General features: G+C 39.3%; 1 protein-coding gene across 2 annotated transcripts in view; it reads left to right on the top strand.

Moving 5' to 3' along the window:
* Positions 1–11,645: 11,645 nt before the first annotated feature.
* The window catches only part of FOXK2 (forkhead box K2), a 60,932-nt gene continuing 50,474 nt past the window's right edge, over positions 11,646–22,103 (top strand). Inside the window, exon 1 of one of the 2 annotated variants that reach the window (XM_083353908.1) lies at positions 11,646–12,073. In XM_083353908.1, the coding sequence (XP_083210034.1) occupies positions 11,685–12,073 (389 nt within the window). In that variant the 5' untranslated portion in view covers positions 11,646–11,684. The remainder of the gene's footprint in view (positions 12,074–22,103) is intronic. The other variant, XM_083353909.1, reaches the window with a different exon arrangement.

The following is a 22,103-nucleotide window of genomic DNA, read 5'->3' on the forward strand; positions in this document are numbered from 1 at the left end:
TATGCATGCCTGTATACAGGATGTCATTAACATACCTTTATATATGCAGTTGGATATCATGGTGGTTAGAGTGCCACCTTTGACATTGGAGACTAGGGTTCAAATCCTGGCTGGTACCTACATTAGCAGTAAGGACTCTTGGACAAAGACCCCATAATGCTTTACTTGCCTACCTCAAATATGACACAAACTAGGTGTCATGGTTTCGACAGATGAAACTCTTCAAAAGAACTTCGAGGCATTATTTACTTTTAAGAATCTTTTATTCGAGAAACGAAGTATCGGCACTACATAGTAGAAACCAAAAACTAAATTCCCATCCCCTGGATACAAAGTATCAAAGCACAATTCCCTCCCCCAATAAACAGTCATAAATCACATTCCTTTATTAGCTTGAAGCACGGGCTTTCTCCCCAGCTATCCAGCCCGCCAAAACTCTTTTATCAACTCTGGGCAAAATGACCTTGGATTCCCACAGCTGAGTTATTATTGTTATGACTAGCTGGACTCTCATCCACATTTCCCCTCCCTGCATCAATTAACTCTAGAAGCAATAGAGAAAAATGGCTGCATTTCCATCTGTTGTCAAAGCAAGAGCATCCGATGTTACCGTTGACACTAGGTCTAGCAGTATCATGCCAGCTTGGATATCACCTAGATTAACAAGGTGCGTGTCATACGTTTGGGAGCCAGGACAATCTGATAAGTGAGCTACTGGAAGAGAACCTGGAATGGGTGGAATGCTACTGGAACAGGACTGCTAATGTGAGGGAATATATGAAATGTATGAAGAAAGTATGGATGGACGGAAGATCTGTATCCACTGAGCAAAAGCTAGTTACCCAATGCTTCAACATAGCGAAGAGGAAGTTGCTCTCACAACTTGAGATAAACCAATGACAATTACATGTCATATTCAGAAGACCCAGAAGAATTAGATATGCAGCCAACACTTGAAGCTGGAACATCACTACCACCCTCTCCATTAAAGAGCACATGAAGCATAAGATCGTGGATAAATTAGCTACTCAAGAAGCATTGTGGTTCATGTGGTTAGGATGCTGAGTTGTCAAGCAGCAAGCCCACATTTGACACCTGATGCTGCTGAGGGGCTGGGTGAACTCCCATCCTTCATTCCAACTCTTGCCAGGGACATGAAAGGAGCCCCCAACTAGGCATCTCCCAGGCAACAGTGATGTCAGTGGCTAGTCCTTTCAACCCGGAAGTGCTATGTGATATGATACTAGCTAGCTACCTCACCCCTTGAGACCAATTACTAGGGTTCAGTGGAAAAATACCATCAGATAGTATGTTACAAGATGTCAATAGAGCCCTCATGACAATTGCTATTACCACTATAACAAACTAGTATACATTATAGCCACCATAATACTGGAGATATTTGACTACAGAATCAAGAAGAACAGCACTACCTACCTACCTCCTTCCCAGAGAATGAGGTTTGAGATGAAGATCAAGGCAACTCAAAGAAAAGTTAGCCAACTGGTGCAACTACAGAGGTGAGTGGAGATTAAGGATAAGACTTAGCTACTGAAAAAACACAAGGACCTGACTGCACCTGAAATTCTAGAGATTGCTAAACAAAGACTCAACGCACTGGCTTCCAGAATAAGGAGATACACTAGAGAAGCAGAGGCAAGAAAATAAATCCCTCTTCTCCAAGGGTGTACCTCGAATTGCAGTGCAACAACACAGCAGCACAAACACCAACAGCAGAAACTAAACAGTACTGGAAGAGCATATGGGAAAAAGAGAAGACACATAAGATCAGTGCAAAGTGGCTGAAGGACTTGACCATTGCTATCACAGTAACAAACATCCAACAGTGAGTCAAGAACATGAAGAGCTGGACAGCACCTGGCCTGGACATGATTTACATTACTGGCTAAAGAAACTAACAGCAATGCATTAATGTCTAGCAACACAGATGAATTAGCTGCTAGGAACAGGCTTCCACCCAGACTAGCTAACACAAGGAAGGAATGTGCTGATTATGAAAGACTCCTACAAGGGACCATGATCATCTAACTACTGGCCAATAATCTGCCTCCACATGACATGGAAAGTCCTACCAGGCATCATAGCAAGTTACTGGACCATATGAGCCAGTCCATGAGCATAGCTCATAGGGGCATTGGGAATAACACCAGAGGCTCAAAATATCAGTTGGTCATAGGTAGATCAGTCGCCCAAGACTTAAGGTCTACACTGACTAATCTGAACACAACCTGGATTGACTACAGGGAAGCCTAAGACTTAGTGCCACACACACTGCTATATAAAGTGAACAGAACACTAAGGACCTTAAATAATATCTAAAAGTAGAATCTAATTAACTTGTTCTGCTAACAGAACCACTTTCATCTGTAGTACACGTATTCCTCTACGTACAACCATTCATTTAGTGACTATTCAAAGTTACAATGGCACTGAAAAAACTGATTTATAATCATTTTTCACACTTACGACCATAGCAGCATCCCCGTGGTCACATTATCAAAATTTGGATGCTTGGCAACTGGCATGCATTTATGATGGTTGCAGTGTCCTGGGGTCATGTGATCACCTTTTGCATCTCTCTTGACACACAAAGTCAGTGGGGAAGCCAGAATCACGCAACAGTCATGTTACTAACCTAACAACTGCAGTGTTTCACTTAACAACTGTGGCAAGAAAAGGTCATAAAATGGGGCAAAACTCAACTGTCTTGCAACAGAAATTTTGAGCTCAATTGTCGTAAGTTGAGCACTACCTGTATACTGTATACTGAGGGATGAACCTCTAGTTTTCACAACTGTGAATCTACTGTGAAGAGACTGGGGAGAAGAATCGTTATCTTTTGCATGCTAACTTCCTATTTTCAGAAAACTTGATTTCTCCCCAAGTCTCCATCTTTAATTGTGTAATTCGTTTGAGAAAGGGCCTTTAGTCTTTAGAGAGAAATAATTCATACATGTTTGGTTATATAATTATAATTATTTGAGTATTAAAAATTAGATTATTGATAGGAGGTTGAAATCCTTTATGACCTTGAATTCAATAGGAATTCTGAATAGATAAAACCCATTTCCTTATGACATCTAGTATAAGCTTTCAGAGAATAAAACTTTTATCCCAGTAAACTACAGCCTGACATAGTACAAGATACTGCTCTTTTTCCATTAATAAAAGTATAATTTATTTAGATAAAAATATGCAATAATATGAAAACCGCAGAAACTATTGATTGTAAATGAAATAAGAATGCATGGTCTAATATAGGATGAATTATTTCATGATAATATTCGTAATACAGAATGAGAGGACAGAACTCTTTAAGATTTTCAGTGTAAGAAAATTATAATTTCTTATAGATTGAAACATTGAATCAAGTACTGAATTATACATCATAATATGTTACCAGTGACTGGATTGATAACATTGCAACTGCAATTTTCAAGGTTAAATATCTCAAATTTCAAGAACCATAGCCCAAACAAACCATAATGTGCTAGTAATAAGTGATAGTGCTTTGGCATAGACCAATAATATAGCAAACAATAAGAGAACAGACGCTATCTTGATTATATTTGTGTATATTATATTTAAAATGATATGAAATATAGAAAACTAAAAATAGGACATTAAAAAAACAGTGTGATAAATGCTTGATCATATAGTTTATCAATCATCTATATTCAAATGCTAATACAGCAACTAGAGCTCTTTGCCTAACCTTGAAAGAATAAACACAGTAATACTGCCACCAAGTGACTTCTCAAAGACAATTTTTATCTGTAGATCAGCAATGGTACTGGAACAAAAATGTCTCTGTTTTATTTTTCATTTTGTCAATCTACAGTACATGCCTATCTTGATATTACCTGAAAAGAAACTACATTTGGAGCTTTTTTTCAGGATAATTTGTTCTGATATAACAATACTTCCAGATGTGTTCAAATAATTAAGGATGAGTCCATTGAGTATCCCAAAAATGAGAATGTATGGATCAGAAGTTCCACCTGTGCTATAATTGACACTACAAAGTGAATTACTATATAAAATATATATTGTATAGTATATACCGTATATCAGAGGTCCCCAACCTTTTGGGCACCAGGGACCAGTTCCGTGGAGAGAAATTTTTCTGCGGACTGGAGGGTGTGTGGTTTCATGTACTGCCTGCATCCCACAGATGGGGCTTTGCTTGTTTGTGCAGACTGGTTGCTGGCATGCTGCGGCCCGGTACTGGTCCACAGACCGGGGGTTGGGGACCCCTGCTGTATATCATATTCTGAGCATTAGTATAGCAATAGCACTTAGACTTATATACTGTTTTATAATGCTTTACAGCCCTCTCTACACGGTTTACAGAGTCAGTATATTGCCCCCAACAAGCTGGGTCCTCATTTTATCCACCTCGGAAGGATGGAAGGCTGAGTCAAGCTTGAGCTGGTGAGAACTGAACTGCTGACAGTCAGCAGAATTAGCCTGCAATATTGCATTCTAACCACTGCACCATTAGCATTGCAGCAACTGTGCACAGCGACAGTCTGCCCAATCTTTTAGCTAGGGTATGTTCTAAGGATAAAGAGTGATATATAAATGTACAACAAATTTAAACTATTTAATATATGTTGGAGCTCCTTGTGTGAAGGCTTTAAAATATCTTAGAATATGGGGGGATGGAGGTGGGGTGAGTGACATCTCTCAAACACATCTCTCAAACTACCAACAGAGTAACTGAGTTTGCTGAGATGTAAATTCATGCAAATTATGCTGAGATCATCTGCATGTATTGGGCTACACATTTCCACAACACAGCACATTTTATCAGAATATGGGGAACTGATTATCATCTGATTTGAAAGACAGACCTGCAACCAGATAACAGTTTCTCAGTCCAACTGATCAAGTACTCTGTGGATTGGTAAAACAACCTGTCATGTACAATTATTTTTCCAGTGAAGTAAAAAGCAGCATTAGGAATATACTAATTTCCAAAAAATAATGCAAGAAGGCAGGCTACCTATCCAACTCTCAGATGAGTTGCTGTTCACAATTAAAACAACATGACTGCCCAGACTAAATCAGCATTCCCAACAGTCAGAAAAAAAGACTTGACAAGGGTCCACAGACACTCCTTAGTCTGATCTTAAGGGACTTCCAAAAATCTTGGACAGTAGGAGCCATGTACCAGTATATCTCCAATGGGTTGTTGTTCCAGATTGAAACAAAGATAGTATGCTTGCTTGGTTCCAAAGCATTCCCTTGGTCAAGCAACAATATAACATTTCAATGAGAGGATCTGGATTGCATCAATTCTGTCTGAATGGACTGGACAGGCAGAAACAACTGGAGACAGATGGGCCTTCAAATAATAAAGCCCTATGCCACGAAGGACTTTATAGATAACAATTAACACCTTGAACTTCACCTGGAAGCCAACTAGTAGGCAATGTGGTTTGTGGAGCTGCCATGACACGTGGGAATATCAGGAAGCACGCATGGCTACTTGTGCTCCTTGGACCATTTCTAGATAGGCTTCAAGGGTAGTGCCATATAGAGCATATTGCAATAGTCCAGTCATGAGATGACTAGACTGTTAGTGACCCTCTGAAGTGCCTCTTGATCAAGGAAAGGGTGCAACATTTGCACAAGACAAATCAAGCAAGGTCCAATTCTTTGCAGGGATTGCATACTAGTCTCAAATAAAGAAGTACAACCAAATTTATCAGTACCGTATTTTGCTTTTAGTTTTCTTCCCTGCAAGCTGTGTACTCAACTGTACCCTGTACTTCAGTTCCTATACATAGCAAGATACAGCGCTAAGAAATACAATATATCTCATGCATATTCTGTTCATACTGACAGGCATTTCTAATCATATGAGTGAAAAATAAAAATTAATTTGAGCACTGAATTTTTCTTGCCAGTAGGTTTTGTTTGATTTATATTAGAATGTTAATGCTGTTGCTTTAGCTAATGTACGTATGTACAATATGCTGTTAAATGTTTTGATTTAATAAACCAACTTTCTAAACATATTCTTAAGCATTAAAATCTGATTATACATGGTATTTCTGTAAAAATATCAATAAATATGTCAATTTCATTGGGCAATTAAAATGAGACACAGATTATATTTCCTAACTTCACCTTGGTCACTATTATTATTATTATATACACAAAAATCTGAAATCAGAGTTGCTAATTTTTTAGCTGATGTTGGCCTAAATTCACACTGAGTTCTTCCCAAGAGCCTAATGTATCATAATATACTGGCATAGTATATATGCAGATCCAAGCAGGTGGCTTTTTGACAGATGGACATTTTGTCAATGTGCAGATTTTTTAATACCATACCATCTAAGGCTTTTTAGTATGGCACCCAGTGTCCCAGTAACCACAGATCATCACTGTCAGTTTATGCAATAGTATTTCAACTTTTATATTATTTGCTTTTATATTTTTTTATATTCTTGCTGTTGTCTTTGAAACATTTACTAATTCAAATAAATGTCCTCAAAAATTGCAAATTTCAGTGCATTGATTTAACTATTGTCTTCTCTGTATGTGATTGATGTGATTACCCACCCCCAGGGCTCTTTTTCAGTATTTACAAACACTCTGACTAGGTCAATGCCTAGATACTGAAGAGGGTGATGTCATCAGAAAAAGCACATGTCTTGTTGCAGCATGGAGGCTTGTTAATTCCTTCCGGGACAGAACTCTGTTAAAATGCCGATTGAATATGAAACAATGGTGGTAGTGCCCTGATAGTGTATATATGTTACTGATTATTATTCAGCGCACCAAAACGATGTGATTTTGTTAATTGGCTATTGCTGTGCTGCACGTTATGACCTCCATAAGCTGTCTAGAGCATTATGGGTAGCATGGTTTGTAAACCAACTGCAGACATTTGTGTTGGATTAAATAACAGGCAAGGATTTCATCAAATGACTGGATTGGAATTTACCAGCATTGGTAGGTGTGGAATTAAGTATTTAGTCCAGAACATTATGAAAGAAACACTAGTATAAACTATCATATGTTTTATTACAAAGGGTTTAAATATGTTGCTCAGAAAAGGACATTCCACATGGAGTAAAATCCTATATTTTTAAAAGGAGAATTTTATTTTATTCAAAATGTAGGTCTTATGGAACAATAATGCTATGTGATGCTTCAATAAACTGAGATTGATTCCCCTATTTTAAAACATTGGCATTTTGCAAAGCATATTTGGCAGGTGCCTATGACGATATTTCTCTCAAACGTATCTGTCAAACGATGGGAAAAATTTATTTTCCTGGTGATAAGCAACTTATTGTAGCAGTCCTGGTGACACGCAAAAACTTGTCAACAACCATTTAAATCCTGAAGCAGGTGAAGTTTTGACAACATGCAACATTTCATCAGCAGGTATATTGGTCATTATATGCCTGCCCCTCCAAAACCCACCCCACCCTTTGTGCAGCTTGCAGAGTTTGTTTTGAGTATTTATTTTATTCAGAAACTTTGTATTGTTTCTCCTGAATTATGTCACTTAACACGCTCTGCTTCAATTCAGAGAAAATATGTGACTTCAGACCCAAAGGTGCTTTTCAAAAGGTAACTGGACTTTCTTTGTTTTTTCCTTGAGGATGTTTTGCCTCTCATCCAAGAAGCTTCTTCAGTTCTGAAGAAGTTCACTTCTGTTCACTCTTGAAGAAGCTTCTTGGATGAGAAGTGAAATGTCTTCAAGGAAAAAACAAAGAAAGTCCATTTGCCTTTTGAAAAACACCTTTGGGACAATCATGATCTGGATAACTGAGAATCTCCATAGACATGTGACTTCAGATATCTTCAGTGAACCAGTACACCTGAGTTCATTGATACTCTATTGTGAGTTTTTAATAGTAAAAACAGTCTCTGAATTGCAGTATTTACATACAGATGTATTTACATACAGATGCGACTATCAAAACTGTTAATATTTGCTCATTTGCTTCCAAGTTAATGGAAGCTTGGCAGGAAATCAGTACTGCATAACAAAGACTGGTGTCTTAGAATGCATAAATCCTTGCATATTAATAAAGGGAACAGGTAATTTAATATTTATCTATTTATTTATTTAAAAGACTTATATGGCTTCTCATCTTATACACCATAATCCTGGGTAGCTCAAGAAACAATAAAAAAATCAAGACATGAAACCTTACTAAAAATTGCAGTACCCCACATATCAGCATTCTGTGTTACTAGGCTTCATTCTCACTATGTCGAAATGCTTGTAGGTTAAATTTAGGAAAATACCATCACCACTTTTTATTTGTTTATTTTATTTTTATTTTAATTCCATTTATATCCCGCCCTTCTCCAAAGACTCAGGGCGGCTTACAAGCTTAGCAGTAGCCTTCATTCTATGTATATGCCTGCTTATTAGGGCTTTCACACACACCCCAAGCGGCATTATTACAAAGTCAGCTTAATTGCCCCCAACAATCTGGGTCCTCATTTTACCTACCTCGGAAGGATGGAAGGCTGAGTCAACCTTGAGCCTGGTGGGATGCAAACCTGCACTAATTGCAGGCAGCTGGTGATACTTAAGGAGGCATTAGCCCACTGCTCCCCTGCCCTACTCCCCCTCCTCTTGTAATCAAACATAATTTTAAAGTTCAGTATAAAACACTACTATTAAATTGAATACTATACCATTCAGAAAATAGTTTATTAACTCGGATGGGGTATAACGAATAGATCTCATAGATCCTGAACAAATATATAGCCTCCAATTAGTTTTGTCCTCAATCTGAAACATCTTCTAACCACTTAACCACAAAGCTCTTGTAACTGGGCTACAGCAGTTGCTATTTTTCAGCTCATCTTAGATCTTGAGTTATGAGAAAGTATTGTAGAAGGGGAGCCTTGTCAGTCTATGGAGGAGGCAAAAATCAGAAGTCTTCATCTTGATGGATGAAATTTAGCTCCATGGCCTTCTCTTCATCATTGCAATGGTGTCAGAATAATATAACAGAGTTGGAAAGGAACTTGGAGGTCTTCTAGTCCAGTTAAAGTTAATGTTTCATGGCATCTTTTCTAACAAACACATTATATTAAATGGCATAATTCAAAAAAGCTTTTGCCTTTTTTTAAAGGCTCAATCTTAAAGGAAATCAACCCTGACAGTCCTTTGTAAGCACAGATACTGAAGCTGAAGTCCAAATATTTTGGCCGCCTAAAGAGAAGAGAGGATTGGTTGGAAAAGATCCTGCTATTAAGAAAAATTGAAGGCACATGGATAAGGGAACTGTAGAGGATGAGATGGTTAGATAGTGTCATTGGTGCAGTGAACATGAATTTGGGCAAATTTGGGAGAGAGTGGAGGACAGAAGGGCTTGGCATGCTATGGTCCATGTGGTTGTGAGGAGCTGGACATGACTTAGCAACTGAAAAACAACATATTTTTTCAGAAAAAGTGCTTTGATTTCTTCTGTGAGGATAAATGAGGGAAAATTCTTTCCATGTTTCCTTCCTTGGACTCATAGAATAGTGGACTATAAACATAAATGAAATGTATTTGACCAAGTCAAAGGATGAGACTGTTTTCTCCCCACCTCTCCCTTTTCTCCATCCCAAATCAACTGCTCTTTACTATCAAAGGTCTTTCTGTGGATCCATCCTCCATCCAAGATAAACCAAGGATAGGTACTTCTGCCGTACTTTGGTTCCTGCTTTTGCTTCAAGATACTCTCTTGAAATCAACTATAATATTTTCAATACTATTTTTAGCTACGGTACTTGGGTTTCCACAATACATGGAGCCTTGTAAGCTAATTGCTTATATTTTAGTGTACTCTAGCATGTTTTGTGAATTCAGCCTATGTGGTAGTCTTAAAATCCAGTGTGTCTTGTTACACCAAAAAATGCTTTTATTTTATTGATTTATTATACTTATGTCTGTGCCACTGCAGCCAAAATGACTTGGTGGCTCATAGAGGAAAAGGTTGATGAAGTACAGTACATTACACAAACAAAGCTGAAGGCTTTTAAGACATATTCATCTTGGACTAAATGTCTATAATTTTAAAAACATGTAATATTGTTGTTCCTGACCTACTTTAATTTGACTTTCTTTTTAAAATACTTTTTGTTTAACTTTTCTGTAAACCATATTGAGTGCATGACCCTTTAAAAATGGTAAAGGTAAATAAATACAAATGGTTTGAAGTAAATAACAGATTTGGCTTATTGTACTAACCTCTGATCTTCAAAAAATTCTTGTTTGTTAAACTTGACTGAAAAAGTGGAACATATGTCATTGTTCCATTTACCAGTACGGTATGTCATGGTGTCTAAGAAGAGGATTTCCAAGATCTTATGCAGTTATCCTTTTCAAATCATCCTGTAAATGCCAAGGGAATCTGGGACTGTGAGAGCTGTAATAAAAACCTTAGCTGACTGAAGCACAAATAATCTTGGTTATATCTGCTAACTCTGAGGACAAGCAATCTCTTATCAAGGGAAAGTTGTTGTAAGAGCATAGAGTATTATTTGCCGTGATCTGCCAAATAAGACCTGTCATTTGGTGAAACAGGGTATTCTGTTAGGACTATCAACCTATTCTTAGAAATAGAACAATATATATTGGGCAAAGACACCTAAATATAAACATATGTTTGAATGGGTATAATGCACAAAAAAGGTATATACTGTTCAGCGGGAATTAAAAATTTAAAAGTGCGTGCTAAGGGTGATGGTTAAAAAGTTGCACAAAATATATAAGAGAAAATTGCACTCAAAAGGTGTGAACATGACAAAGTATTATGTATGCCAATGCAGTTAATATTTTTAGCTTAAAAATGCAGAAAACTTTATGGATCAGTTTAAGTACCTCAGTAACTGACAATAGCAGCGAGTGCATTTAAAGCAATCAGTGTAAGTTAAGAAAGACTCAGAAATGTTTCTTTTGCTGTAAATAGCATCCCCTTTTACATGAATGCTAAATGTTAAAAGGGAATATTTGCATAAGCAGCTTTCACTTTATACAGTATACAGTATGAAAATGATTGCTACTACCACATTGTACCATCCTAATGTAGAACAAATTCAGGATTATATCTGAAAAAGCAAACAAGGAGCGTTGATTCTTTTCGCTTGAGCAACTGAGAATTTACTTTCTCTGCCGTGAGAGAATGTCTATAGAGGAATTAAGAAGTTTTTACATTGCTTACACTTCATTTATTTTTCCAAATAGCATTTTTTAAAACTAGTTCTTGCCGCAATAAGTTCTTGCTATTACAGTAGTAACCTATTCTTACTACCGTCCCACTCCAAACTCTTACAAATCCAATCCATAGTTTCATTCCATCCGGTTGCCTGCCTGTCTCCAGCGCGGCACAGTCAACCTTGTTGCCTTGCTTTGATCCCGGTGACGCTTGTGAATGGTGGATCCCGAAAAGCTCCAAAGCGCGTGCAGCACGCCCATTGGCTCAGCCGGCAGCCTGTCTAGCGGAAGGGGATAGCGTGAGTGTGGGTTGTACCGTAGCTCTCTGCTGCTGTGTCTGTCGGTGTCTGGGGCCGACCCGGCGGGCGGTGTGGGGAATCGGGGGTGGGAGGGCGCGCACGCGCGCGCGCGCGCGCGCGGGGGGGAGAAACAGGGGGGGGGGAATTCGGTCCCGCGCGCTGTCTCGGCCAAGATGGCGGCGGGGACGGCATCGGCGGCCGTGGCCCGGTTGGAGGGCCGCGAGTTCGAATACCTCATGAAAAAGCGCTCAGTAACCATCGGCCGCAACTCCTCGCAGGGCTCGGTGGACGTCAGCATGGGCCACTCCAGTTTCATCTCCCGGCGGCACCTGGAGATTTTCACCGCCCCGCCCGCTCAGGCCCAGGCCCCTGCCAACAGCGGTAGCGGCCCCGCCTCGACGACCCTCACCGGCGACGGGACCGGGACTCAGTCGCCGCCTGTTGCCGCCGGCGCTTCGTCTGGCAGTGGGGATTTCTACCTGCGTTGCCTGGGCAAGAACGGCGTCTTCGTGGACGGAGTGTTCCAGCGCCGGGGGGCGCCACCGTTGCAGCTGCCCCGCGTGTAAGTGTGAGGCGGAGGGAGGGACTGCCGGGGACACGCGCTCGCTCCGGCGAAGACCTTCTCTTTTGCCCGCCGGTCGCCGCTCTCGCCTGCCCGGCGTCTTCGTCGGGGGGCGGGGGCGGGGGCGTGAGAGGCGAGCCTGAGGCGTCTGCAGTCTCTCCGGGGTCTCCAAGGCCGGAGGACACCACTCGTGGAGCCTCGTTGTAGTGGCGGCAGCACCCGCACAAGGAGGCTTGAAGGGTGTCTGCGGCAGCTTCGGCAGCAGCGGCGGCACATGAGCCCCGCTTCTTCGCTCAAGCTGGCCTAGACATGGCGCTTGTTGGTTCGCTCTCTGTTTTGTCCAGCTCTGGGATCACAACTCCTGTTGGGTTAAAATCCCTAGTTTATTTTTATTTTATTTTTTATTTTAATTCCATTTATATCCCGCCCTTCTCCGAAGACTCTGGGCGGCTTACAAGCTTAGCAGTAGCCTTCATTCCCGTCACGGCTGCAGTTATGGATAAATACTTTTTTTTTTTTTTTCCATGACCTAGACTTGAGCGAGAGTTGTCTTCTCCAGACTGCACATTGATGCGCGTACCGGTCTGCTGTACTTTTCGAGTGGTCTGTGAGAGGCCTGGTGTTTTTCAACAGAAAATGCACATGTACTTTCAAGTTTTTAAACCAGTTCTCTCCAGGAAGGTTTATCTTGTGGCTAAAAGATTGTGGGTTTTAATAAATAAATAAAAAAAGAAAAAAAGAAAAAGGTGAGAGTGGATGGCTTAGAAAAAGGCTGATTTTGAAAGTGTTCTGTTGGTGAGAAAATATTTGGAGATCGTTACTCTTAAAATAGAAAGGGCATTTTGCAAATTCAGTAAGTACAATAAGTACACCTTGCTTATGAAAGTGGATTAGTGATGTGTTTATTCATGGTGTCATCTTACTAGTTATAACTGAATGTGTTATTTGACTTTTGTAATTTTCCTTATATTTGCAAGGATGTCATTTATTGGGAAAGCCAGATATTCTGTTTTGTTTTAATTTGAATTAAAACCAATAGGCAGAAAGGTAGAGCCCCTCACTGTATTGCTTTGCATGCTCTACAGATGGAAATAGGACATATTTTACAGTATTACAGTAAGAGATAATGCTGTAATGTTAAAAAAAAGACAGTCATTCAGTGAGGAATGAAATCTCAAGTGTTGAAACTTGACATGTTTTTTTAACTACTGTTCAGATTTATCACAGTTACTGTGATTACTAGATAGTTTTGAGAAAAAATGCCCTAGTGACTCTCCTGTGTAGCTGTTTTGAACAACTTCTTCATTAAATCCTGTTTTTACAGATTACAGAACTCTGGAAGTCTTTTATTATTTGAGTGTATCTTGGGTGTAAGGCATAGTATGAAACAAACTATTATATGATTATCTTTGATTATTTATTCTATTATAATATTGTGTATAACTTTCCACAGAATGTTATATTTCATAATGGTAGTTCATTTGTGTTTCCACCCATTCCAAATTTGAAAACTATATTTGCCTTCAAGGAAAAAAAATCCCCCAGCTCCCTGGCATGGTCACATTTTACCTGTGGAATTTTGGGATATTGGTAATATGTTCCTGTGCTGCATTTTTTTTTTTTTTGAAAGATGATTTTGGATAATTTAACCACTGTTTCGTTAACACATATCTTCTTTAAATATTATTGTTAGCTAAAGACATAGTTGCTAATTTATGATATGCAGTTCTATTCAAAGTAAACCTGATACTTACTGAAAACATTGATTTTTAAGATCAATCTTACAATTTCAATAGAAATTTCAAATGTGATTAAATTTACAATCAATGTTTGTTATCCCAATATTACCCTAAAGAAATGCTTCTGAATTTGAAGACAATTTTCCAAAGGAAAATTAAGTAGAAAAATCTCATTTGTCTATACCACTGTATTTCTAGTGAATCTAAGACAATACTTCTATTCAGTGCTTTTTTTGTAAAAGAAAAAGGTGCCGGAACTCACACATGTCATACAACCCGCCTTGCCTACCCTACAAGGTTCCATCCAAAAAAGGTGCCGGAACTCCGTTCTGAGCATTCTATGAGGAAAAAAGCCCTGCTTCTATTTAAAGATGAATTATTTGGGAGAAAAAATTAATACATGTGTAAACATAGCATTTCTGTGGATTGGTTTTTTTCTAGTTTCAGTTGTTGATGTCTGCTAATTAAATAACATCTAGCATAATATCTTTCATAGTAAAGAATCTTAATTAATCTTAATTTCATAGTAATTAATCTTGTTTAATTTTAGGATGAATGCGTAGGTAATTTTGAAATCTCCTTACTTAGGGACTTGAAATGAAATTCCATTCACTTGAGATGTTTGCCAAGATTTCATCTTTCATGTTTCCTTTCTCTTTGAAAAAGCCCTGTTTATCAGTTTACACATATTCAGATTTAGTAGATTTTAATTCCATTAATATTTTGATTTTGAAAAATATGTAAAAGCCATACTGATTTTCATTTATTCAGAAAAACATAATGCAGAAATAACATCAGGGAATATTGTAAATGAAAATAAATTGATTTAATTGAAAAGTTCTCTCTGTGTATGTGTATATGCATGCATGCATATATACATATATACACATATACATGCCATTATCAAATGATTTATGTATGTCGGGTGTCAAACTGCCGGCCTGCGGGCCGGACGTGTCACCGGGAAACCATGCCCACCCCATTGCTGGCAATGGCGAAAAAGTTCCGATATGTTGTGCGATGTCACGTGACGTCACGAGTTTAACACGTCTGATCTAAGTGATGGAAAGCAATGACTTCAAGTATAGAACATGGAGTTTGAAACTTGTTCTGTAGATAATAAAAGTTAAAATAATTATGTTAAGCCTTGTTCTACTTTTGAAAGTGGTATTTTCAATACGAAAAATGTGAAATTGTGAAGCAGAGTGGTGATTTGTACATGCCATTTATATTATAAGAAATTTATAGTAACATAGATTATAGTCAGTAGCTTTATCTTAAATAAGCTTCTTACTCATTTTCACATTGTTTTTAAATTTTCTTATTAAACTGAACATTTGGTATAGCTATATAATCAACACATACCAAACTTTATGTTGGTATAGCAATTGGATTTTCAGTGACTAAACATAGTAGCAGGATTTGTTTTGAAATAAAGGCTACTAAGTAGTGGTTAAAATGTGGAGCTTTGATCTGCCACCATTTTTGTAGAGTTCTACAGGTGAGGTTACCAGTGGGGTATGAGAATACAATGCAGTTTTTGTAAATTGAGAACTTTCAAATTCCAGCTGTTCAACTTGTGATGTTTCATCTTGAGCAAGCATGTCAAACCCGCGACGTCACATGATGTCGTGTGACGTGACTTTTTCCCCATTGCCGGCAATCGGGAGGGCGCGGTTTCATCATGATGCATCCGTCCTGCAGACCGGCAGTTTGACATGCCTGATCTTGAGCAAACATTTGGCTTGTTAACAAATCCCTAATTAACAAAGTGGGTTTAACTGGTACTCTTACTTAAGAAGATTGGCATTGGTAATTTCAGTTAGTACTTTAAAATATTCAGATGAGGTCTCAAAATCCAGAGATTTAAAAATATAAATGTATTAAGCTGTTTTTCCCCCATTTTCAACTATAACATTGGTTTCTTTTCAGTTTACAGAGGTATGAATAGGGCTTGTAATATCTAGCATTGCAAAAGTTGAAGATAATTTTGAGTTGACTTAAAAATAAGCACTATCCGTAATAAGACTATCCAGTAATGTCTTGCATTAAACTTTCTGTCCTTTTTTTTTTTTAAAAAAAATCATTTTGTACTTGCTGTCACAACTTAGAAATTAACAGGGACATTGAGTCTCCTTAGGTACACTATTATCCCTAAAAAAAATGTATAGATAGTCCTCAACTTAATAGTTGCTTAGTGACCATTTAAGTTACGATGGACTTCCCTTGGACTATTCATGAGTGGGATTCAAAGTTACAATGGCCAGTGCCCACCCACAGTCACATGATCACATTTTGAATGCTTGCCAGCTGGTTTGTATTTATAGCCATTTATAGCATCCTCTGGTTATTGTGAGTTATAGGATATTTTTTGCTGGAAATTGGCGTTTACTTCTGGTTTCCGACAAAAAAGCCCAATGGATTTGCTTAATGGCTAGAGCATTTGCTTAATGACTGCTGCAAAAAAGGTCATAAAATTGGATGTGGTCACATGGTGACCTGCTTAATGACTGGCATGAACAACTGTAATTGTATGCTCAATTATAGTAGTAAATTCTGTAGTATATACAGAATTAGGTTTTAACTAAGTAAAAATGCCTACTTTACAGACCACAATCTGAGGAATCTTTCAGGCAGGTAATTGGTTGAAAATCCTGGACATTATTACTATGCTTCACCTACAAAGAAGTTATCCGTGTGCTGTATTTCAAGGAAATAGTTCTTAGTTGAAATATACAGAATGTTTGGCTGTAGAGTGCAATATTTGTATTAGGATCAAAAATTCCTCACTCATGGGCAACTAGGGACTGCTTTCCTCCAATTTTTTTGTTGTTCCAAGGAAAAATATGTTGATTAATAATCTAGTGGGCCATTAGAAAACCTTAACTGTACACTTTGGAATTTTGTACTCTTGATTTCAAGGAATGATTCCTTTCCTCCTCCTTTCAGTTTCTTTTTTATCCAGATCCTAAAGAGAATCTTACCTGATATCAGCTTTGTGATCTTTTCAGTACAGGTAATCCTCAACTTACAGCCATTCATTTAGAGACCGATTGAAGTCACAACAGCACTGAAAAAAGTGATTTAAGACTGGTTTTTTAAACTTACAACCGTTTGCAGCATCCCCGTGGTCACTTGATCAAAAGTTTGCAACTGACATGACAGTTACACTGTCCCGGGGTCGTGTAATCACCATTTGTAACCTTTCCAGCCAGCTTCTGGCAAGCAGAATCAATGGGGAAATCCATACTCACTTAATGACTGCATGGTTCACTTAACGACTGCAATGATTTGCTTAACAACAATGGCAAAAGGATTGTAAAATGGGGCAAAATTACTTAACAACTGCCTTGCTTAGCAACAAATTTTGGGCTCAGTTGTAATAAATTAAGGACTACCTGTACTAACTTAAAAATGTTTTTCAGAATATTAAAAGAAGTTACTTTTTAAAAAAAAAATTCTGTGCAGTCCCAGGGAATTTAAAATGAATGGTTGGTATAAATTATGAATTTTTATATGGTCGCCCAATTCACTCTGGGCTGTTTAGAAGGATAAAACCTCAATACATAAACAATAACCCCACATTCTCCCTGGTGACAACTATCAGGCAAGCCGCTTGATGGGTTGCATATCATTCTGAGGCCCCCAGACAGAAATATGTGTTTAGGGCCTTTGAGGGTCAAAGTAGGAGCCAATCTTATTTTTGCAGGTCCTGATATTCTACAGAGAAGGAGTCACCATGGACGAGGCCATTCTTCTGGTCCCGCTAAGTAGACCTCTTTAGGAGGTGGAACCCGTAGCATTCTCTGCCTCCCCACTTGGGTGTGTTGGTAGATATGACTGGAAAAAGATGGTTCCTCAAACAACCTTGTCCCAAGTCATGTAGGGCTTAATGGTGAGAACTAGCATCTTGAATTTGACATGAAAGCAAATTGGCAGCCAATACTGCCCCCTAGGAGAGATGACGTGCAAAACTAGGTTTGCATAAAACCACGTGGGCTGCCGCATTTTGAACCTACTGAAGCTTCTTAAAAATTCATGGGTAGCTCCACATAGAGCGCTTTACTATAGTTAAGACGGAAGGTGACTAGAATGTGTGTTTGAGCAGGGATAGTTGATCTATGAAAGGGCATAACTGATGCACAACAGTTGTGCTAAGGACTTCCTACCATGACAGCCACCTGTTCCTCAAGCAGGAGTTGTAAGTCCAGGAAAACCCTCAGATCATGCACCAGTGCCATCCTATCCAAGAACAGAGATGGCAATTCTTCATGGGCAAAAGAATCCCAAACCCAGAGACCAATTATAGAATATATATAATTATATATAACTTTATTTAACAGTGTAGTTTTGTTTTTTATTAATGCACTTATTTCAGTGCACTTTTATCAGCATAAAAGTACATTGAAATATACATTACAGTTTGAAAAAATATATATATAAATATGTAGATATAAGTAAAATGATATATAGCTATTAAGTAGCATGATGAGATTAATTTTCAGTATATGCTTAGATTGTGGCTATATTTTTTTCTGAGGAAAGGCATTCCACAGAGAGGATACTATAACAGAAAATGCTTTTTTTTGACTGATGCAAATAAATATTTGTAAGATGCAATACAAACTAAATATTCTTTGGTGATCATAGCAATGTTTGCCTCAAAAAGAGGTACCAGATCTTATTTTCGGGAGATGTCTTACCCGCTTACCTTAGGACCGCTGCAGTTAGGTATCCAGTGCTCCGACATCTGACGCGCTGCTGCCTAGGTTCTTCTGCGGCCACTTGTGGCTGCATGCCATGTGGTGCATTGCGCTGCTGCTGCCGTTTGCGGCATGAGGCTGTGAGGCTTATGCCAATCATGACACTGCCGTCGATTGAAAGCTCATTGTGCCGATCACACTGCCACCGCTGCTCACAACAGGCATGCCATGTGGCTCATCTCACCAATTGTGCCAGTGCTGCCGGTCATGGCAGGCAGCCACTTGGTGCATTGAGCCAATCTTGCTGGTGCTGCCAATTGCGGCAGGAGGCTGCAAGGCTTATTGTGCCAAACGTGCCGGTGCCACACCGGCGCCAGCAGTGCGATGAGCCCCATGGTATCTTACTGCAAAGGGAGGCATGGTGTGATTGGTGTGACGAACCTCACGGCCTACAGCTGCAAGCGGCGGCAGTGGTGCAATTAGCACAAACCTTGCGGCCTCCTGCTGCAGCTGGCAGCAGCGGCGCAAGGTAGCACATGGCGTGTGGCTGCAAGCGGCCGCAGAAGAACTCAGGCAACGGCGCAACAGGTGTTGGGCATGGGAGGCCTGGCTGCAGCGGTCCTAAGGTAAGCGGGTGCGGGGTGCATGGGCCAGCTTCACCCCCTCTCCCCTGCCCTAGCTTGATTTTTACGCCTGTGCCTCACCCCAAAACTAGGGCTTATTTTAGGGGGAGAGCTTATATTGGGCACGTGTAAAAATCAAGCTAGGGCTTATTTTTAGGGAAACATGGTATTACCAAAAACAGATACGCAATCAGTTTGCTATTGAATAATGTACTTGTTTCAATTTCAAGACCTCAGGTAAAAGTTGCTTTCAAGGAATGTATTATAGTAATTGGAAGATAAGATAATTACAGGTAGTTCTCACTTTAACAACCACAGTTGGGTCCAACAACTCCATCACTAAATGATGCTGTAGTTAACCAAAACATCACATGACTGTGACTTGCACTTTTACTGTCAGTTTCTTCATTGATTCTGCTTTTCAAAAGCTGATTGTGAAGCTCTCAGTGGTGATCATGTGACCATGGGATTCTAACACAGATATTAAATGCCTGAAATTGCCTGAATTTGAAATTGCCTGGATGATAATCGTGGCTGCAGGGACACTGTGATGGTCATAAATTCAAGGACTGTGCTTTTTCAGCACTGTTGTAACTTTGAACAGTTGTTAAACATGGCAGTGGTTAAGTAGGATCTACCTCTAATGCATTTGATTAAGCTATGTCCCCTTTATCATTGTACCAACTTAGGCCACTAGTAATAGTGGTGATTTACTGAACTCTCTCCCAAGCTGTATACCTGCTGCTTTTGAGGAAGTGTTGACTCCATTCAAATCAAAAGAATAAAATAAGAATAAGAAGGAGGAGAAGGAGGAAGGGACCTTGGAGGTCATCTAGTCCAACCCCCTGCTCAGGCAGGAAACCCTATACCATTTCGGACAAATGGCTGTCCAGTCTCTTAAAAACTTCCAGTGTTGGAGCATTCATAGCTTCTGGAGGCAGGTTGTTCCACTGGTTAGTTGTTCTAGCTGTCAGGAAGTTTCTCCTTAGTTCTAGGTTGCTTCTCTCCTTGATTAGTTTCCATCTGTTGCTTCTTGTCCTGCCTTCGGGTGCTTTGGAGAATAGCTTGACTCCCTCTTCTTTGTGGCAGCCCCTGAGATACTGGAACACAGCTATCATGTCACCCCTCACCCTTCTCTTCATTAAACTAGACATACCCAATTCCGGCAGCCATTCCTTATATGTTTTGGTCTCCAGTCCCCTAATCATCTTTGTTGCTCTTCTCTGTACTCTTTCTAGAGTCTCAAGTATTTTTCTAGGAATAGTAAGACAAGACTATTGTCTTACCAGGATTAAATCTAAGGTACTGGTCTTGAACAAGACACTGAAATAAGATTCATACAGGCATTATAATTCAGTTTTCATAGATCAGTATAACTCTGTACCATTAGCATATTGATAACATCATGACCCTCATCTTGAGTGACTAATATCAAACATATAAAATGGCATTGGGGACAAAATGATATTTTGTGGTAAGTCAATGCTATCAACTGTGAGGAGAAGTAGAGACAATGTAAAATTGTACGTCCAGGTCAATAGCATCAAACACCTTTGAAGATCAGGCAGAGATTGCAGTCCTTCTGTTCTGATAAGGATCATCCAACCGAGCAATCAAGATAATTTTTTTCTGAAACCATACACACTAAAGGGATACTTGAGAAAACATTTTTGTTACATAATTTCTGGTACTGGACCATTGTTGCTGTAGTATTTGCAGTCTCCCAGAATGAAGGAACTTTGCCTGAAGTATGATGCCAGCCATTCATAAATAAGTAGCCTATGTCCTTGCAGAAAGAAATCTATCCTAGGGCCATAAATATTTAACAACTATTACTAGTACCCATATTCCTTTTTTAGAAGATGTACTACCAATCAACTGAGGCAGTGTCTCATGCACATATGCTTTGATTCAATTGATTATGATCAAGTATGATACAAAAAAATGAGAGTGCATATGGTTTAATACAAACTTCTTGCCTGTGCATTCAGAGTGCACCTGAAACAACCCTCAGAATTGGAATAGATTGTGTGTTAGATATTTTAGTTTTCTGGAAATAGAGCTGGGCAGTTTTATCTTCGAAACACTGAGAAAATAGATCACAGGAGGCATAAGCATTATTATGTCAGATGTTAATTCTAACATTAAGTGGAAGAGTTCTGCTCTGCAGTTACCTGAGGAAGTAGTGAAGGAAGCAGAATAAATCCTTTTATGTATATTTTGATGAATTCCTGGCCATATTTGCTGATAATGTCATAAGCCACTTTTTGTTTTGTGCATTACCCCTGCATATAAGTAATTAGAGTATTCAGTGACTGTATTAAGGTCTCCCTCTCCTTACCATTCCAGTGCTGAACAGATCTTCATTTCTAAATATAGAAAAGTCTTTCAGATCGTTCTAGAATTTAGTTGATTCATAAATCTCTGGAAGTGTATATGTCATAGTCCTGAAGAAAAAAAAATGAATGCTGTAAACCCACAACTTCCACCAAAGGATTATTTGAGATTAAGCTCTGTTATCTATATATCATCCATATCACATGTGGGCAGAACTAGATTGGGGATGTGCCTTGTTGTTCATTCATTTCATAGACAGACTGACATTGGAATATGCCCATGGATGTGGTGAAGTCCCAAATACAATACTGAGATACCTTAGGACAGGGGTGTCAAACTCAATTTCATTGAGGGCCGCATCAGCATTGCGGTTGCCCTCAAGGGGCTGGGTGGGTATGGCCTGGGTGGGCGTGGCCTACTGGGTGGGTGTGGCTAGAGTGCATATGGCCTACTGGGTGGGCATGGCCAGCTCTACATCATTTGCATCAAGGGTGCCTATGGGGGCCTGGGCAGGAGTGGGACAGATCTGAGGGTCTCTGGCAGAAGGAGGGTCTCTGGGCCAGGGCCAAGGCAGTGGGGGCCGTTCCCTCACTGTTTCCAGGATGGCTTTGTGGGCCACATGAAACCA

The sequence above is a fragment of the Vipera ursinii genome, assembly GCF_947247035.1.
Source record: "Vipera ursinii genome assembly, chromosome: 2".
Taxonomy (NCBI): domain Eukaryota; kingdom Metazoa; phylum Chordata; class Lepidosauria; order Squamata; family Viperidae; genus Vipera; species Vipera ursinii.